The sequence below is a fragment of the Apis dorsata genome, unplaced genomic scaffold (genome assembly GCF_000469605.1).
Source record: "Apis dorsata unplaced genomic scaffold, Apis dorsata 1.3 scaffold_19, whole genome shotgun sequence".
NCBI lineage: Eukaryota > Metazoa > Arthropoda > Insecta > Hymenoptera > Apidae > Apis > Apis dorsata.
Genome location: NW_006263321.1, coordinates 155,936 through 158,562, shown reverse-complemented (window position 1 = coordinate 158,562; position 2,627 = coordinate 155,936). Strand labels below are relative to the sequence as shown.

The following is a 2,627-nucleotide window of genomic DNA, read 5'->3' as shown; positions in this document are numbered from 1 at the left end:
AAAAAAAAAAAAAATTCACACGATCAATCAGGTTATTAAACACAGAGACAATTGTCCGTGCTTTTATTTAATTTCGGCGAGAGTATGAGAGAACGTGTTGATTGGCCAATAACGAAGCTAAAGTGTTGTGTGTTGGAAAGAGCGGTTGCGAAATACGAGAAATATGCTGAGTAATTCTGAATAAGAAGTTCCAGGTTAAGAGGAGGGAAGGTTGTGAAGGGAGGATGGGATAGAAGGTAGGGGGTATGGAAAAGTGACCAAGTGGACCTGAATTAATGAAGTCAACGTGCATCATTTGCTGCGTCATTTCACATCAGAGATACGGGTCTCGACCGTGCTCTTAATTTTATTCTCAGAGGCGTTTCATTCATCTCTTTTTTCAGATTCGATGAACAGAAATGATAATGAAGGAAATAATGATGATTACGAAAAAAATGTCGAGTGTTAGAAAAACGTTTCTCGTTTTCATTAATTGGATCGTTCGTAGTTTTTTCTCTCTAATTTTTTTTTTTTATACAATAACGTAAATCGAATTTCACTCGCCGGAAAATTCGCAGAGATCGTCGCCACACTCGAATATATCGTGCAATAATTTTTTCATTTTTCCTCGATGAATTTGAAGGTTCATCGCCTTGAATATCACAACGAAGATGCCAGCGAAGATGCAGCCATCGTCGGTTGTGATCGACAAATTATCCATATTCGCGTAAATATCCGCGAAGACGGTGATCGCCAGGATGCACATCGTTACCAACATCCATACTTTGTACGCGAAATACGCGTATTTTGAAATATGCGAGCAACTCGAATCGATTTCTCCTAGACCACTGTACCTGTATGAAACAGAAAATAAACACTTTCTTCGTAAAAGATATGAATATTTTTAACAAATCTTTGCAATATTATTCGTAATAAATAAATTATTGCACGAACGATAAATTTACTGTCTCGATTCTCACTTCAAATAATTAATTTTAATGCTCGTTAATCTTCGAATTGATTTCATCCATTCGTGACCGGATGCATGAGCCATCTGTCCCTCTACGACTACGAATAAGTGGAAAAGTTTTCTTGAAGTCGCCGTATACGTGCGAGTACGTAATTTTGTTTGCGCACTACGTATGCATGTACTTTAATCCTGACAAGTTACCATAGGTTATTTTCAATCATTCTGACGCGATACCTCTCGAGAAAATTGCGACCGTTTTTCGGAATTATAGAGTGGATGGTAATACACGTGTTGGGTCTCCAAGCCATTTCCGCAAATGTCGATAAAAATGGCAGTGATTGCATATCGATAGAGAAGCGTAGCTACGTCTTACTAGGCATTTACGCGAAGAATAAGAACAGTGTAAGGCAACAGTGTTGTCGAATAACGACTGTATTTTGTACATCAAATAAATCGCGAATACGGTAGCTAATGAATGTTTGAGATCTAACGTGAAGTACGAGTAATATTTCGAAGATTGTAGATAAATTTAGAGACTTGCGATTTCTACTTTGACGCAAGATTAATCGATAAAGTGACTTTAATTGAAAAAGATAAAGGTAATTAATTAATGTAAAATAAGAAAAAAAGAATTCCGGTACCGGGAATCGAACCCGGGCCGCCTGGGTGAGAGCCAGGTATCCTAGCCACTAGACCATACCGGATTTTCGAACGTGTGCTTTTTCATTACTCGACATAAGATGATAATAGAAATAATCAAGTAGTAGAATTTATAATTAGTACAACTTAAATGTAATAACGCAAAAAATTCGTTAAATTAATTATTTACAAGCATACATTTCTTGTAATATTAAAAAGTAATTTAATATTATTGTATCTAATACACAAAAATACTTGCGTCTAAAATTTTAAAGAAACTGTTGAATCTAAAACAAAGCGAAATATTTTATCGTTATAAAAATAAAATAATTATTTTATTTCGCTATTCTCTCGTGTAATATGATATTTTCCATTTATTTCTGTGCAATAAAAAAAATAAGCATTTTAATGAGAATTGAACTCAAGAAACGCGGCGCTGGTATTCGCATCCGAAAATATTTAAAATTATTTTTAACAAAAATTAAAAAATACAAAGTATTTTTTCGGAACTAAATATTTATAAAAATATTAGAAAAAATTTGTCAGGAGTGGGATTCGAACCCACGCCTCCAGATGGAGACCAGAATGCACATTGATTCAGTCTTGGACTGAAAAGGGGATTAACCTTGAGTCTGGCGCCTTAGACCGCTCGGCCATCCTGACACTTGATAGCAACGTCGTTTAAAATACACAACATGCTTTTGATACGATTACTACTATATAGATAATTACTATATTATATAATTATCTCTAATGCATTTCTTTTTTTAATAACATATATATTATAAAAAAAAAAATGTTTTCATTTCTATTTTATATTGATAAATCACGAATGCAGTATAAAATATATTATTATTTATACAAATATTAGTATTTTTAATATTTTTTTGATATATGTATAGAAAATATTAATTTCTAAAATAAAAGTAATTTCGAGAAAAAAAAGAAAATAAAAAAATATAAATAAATTTATTCTTTAGCAATGTTTAAAATTATTTTAGCAAAAATATTAAGTGAAGAATGAAAAAGAGAACCCCAA

At 32.7% G+C, this 2,627-nt stretch overlaps 1 protein-coding gene, 1 long non-coding RNA gene and 2 other non-coding genes across 5 annotated transcripts in view; 1 reads left to right on the top strand and 3 right to left on the bottom strand.

The window, feature by feature from the left end:
• Nucleotides 1-1,637, top strand: part of LOC116185351 — a 5,837-nt gene extending 4,200 nt beyond the window's left edge. The window contains exons 2-3 of the long non-coding RNA XR_004150192.1: nucleotides 560-562; nucleotides 1,580-1,637. This is a non-coding gene — a long non-coding RNA (uncharacterized LOC116185351). The remainder of the gene's footprint in view (nucleotides 1-559; nucleotides 563-1,579) is intronic.
• LOC102672232 overlaps nucleotides 261-2,627 on the bottom strand; it is a 7,317-nt gene continuing 4,950 nt past the window's right edge. Inside the window, exons 1-2 of one of the 2 annotated variants that reach the window (XM_031509556.1) lie at nucleotides 960-1,598; nucleotides 261-833 (exon numbers count right to left, since the gene is read on the bottom strand). In XM_031509556.1, the coding sequence (XP_031365416.1) occupies nucleotides 536-833; nucleotides 960-1,033 (372 nt within the window). In that variant the 5' untranslated portion in view covers nucleotides 1,034-1,598 and the 3' untranslated portion in view covers nucleotides 261-535. Of the gene's footprint in view, nucleotides 834-959; nucleotides 1,599-2,627 lie in introns of those variants that run through there. The other variant, XM_006607880.2, reaches the window with a different exon arrangement.
• Nucleotides 1,582-1,653, bottom strand: Trnae-cuc. The gene has a single exon. It is a non-coding gene; the product is annotated as a tRNA-Glu (tRNA).
• Trnal-caa lies at nucleotides 2,129-2,251 on the bottom strand. Its single transcript has 2 exons — nucleotides 2,214-2,251; nucleotides 2,129-2,163 (listed from the first exon to the last, which is right to left on the bottom strand). It is a non-coding gene; the product is annotated as a tRNA-Leu (tRNA).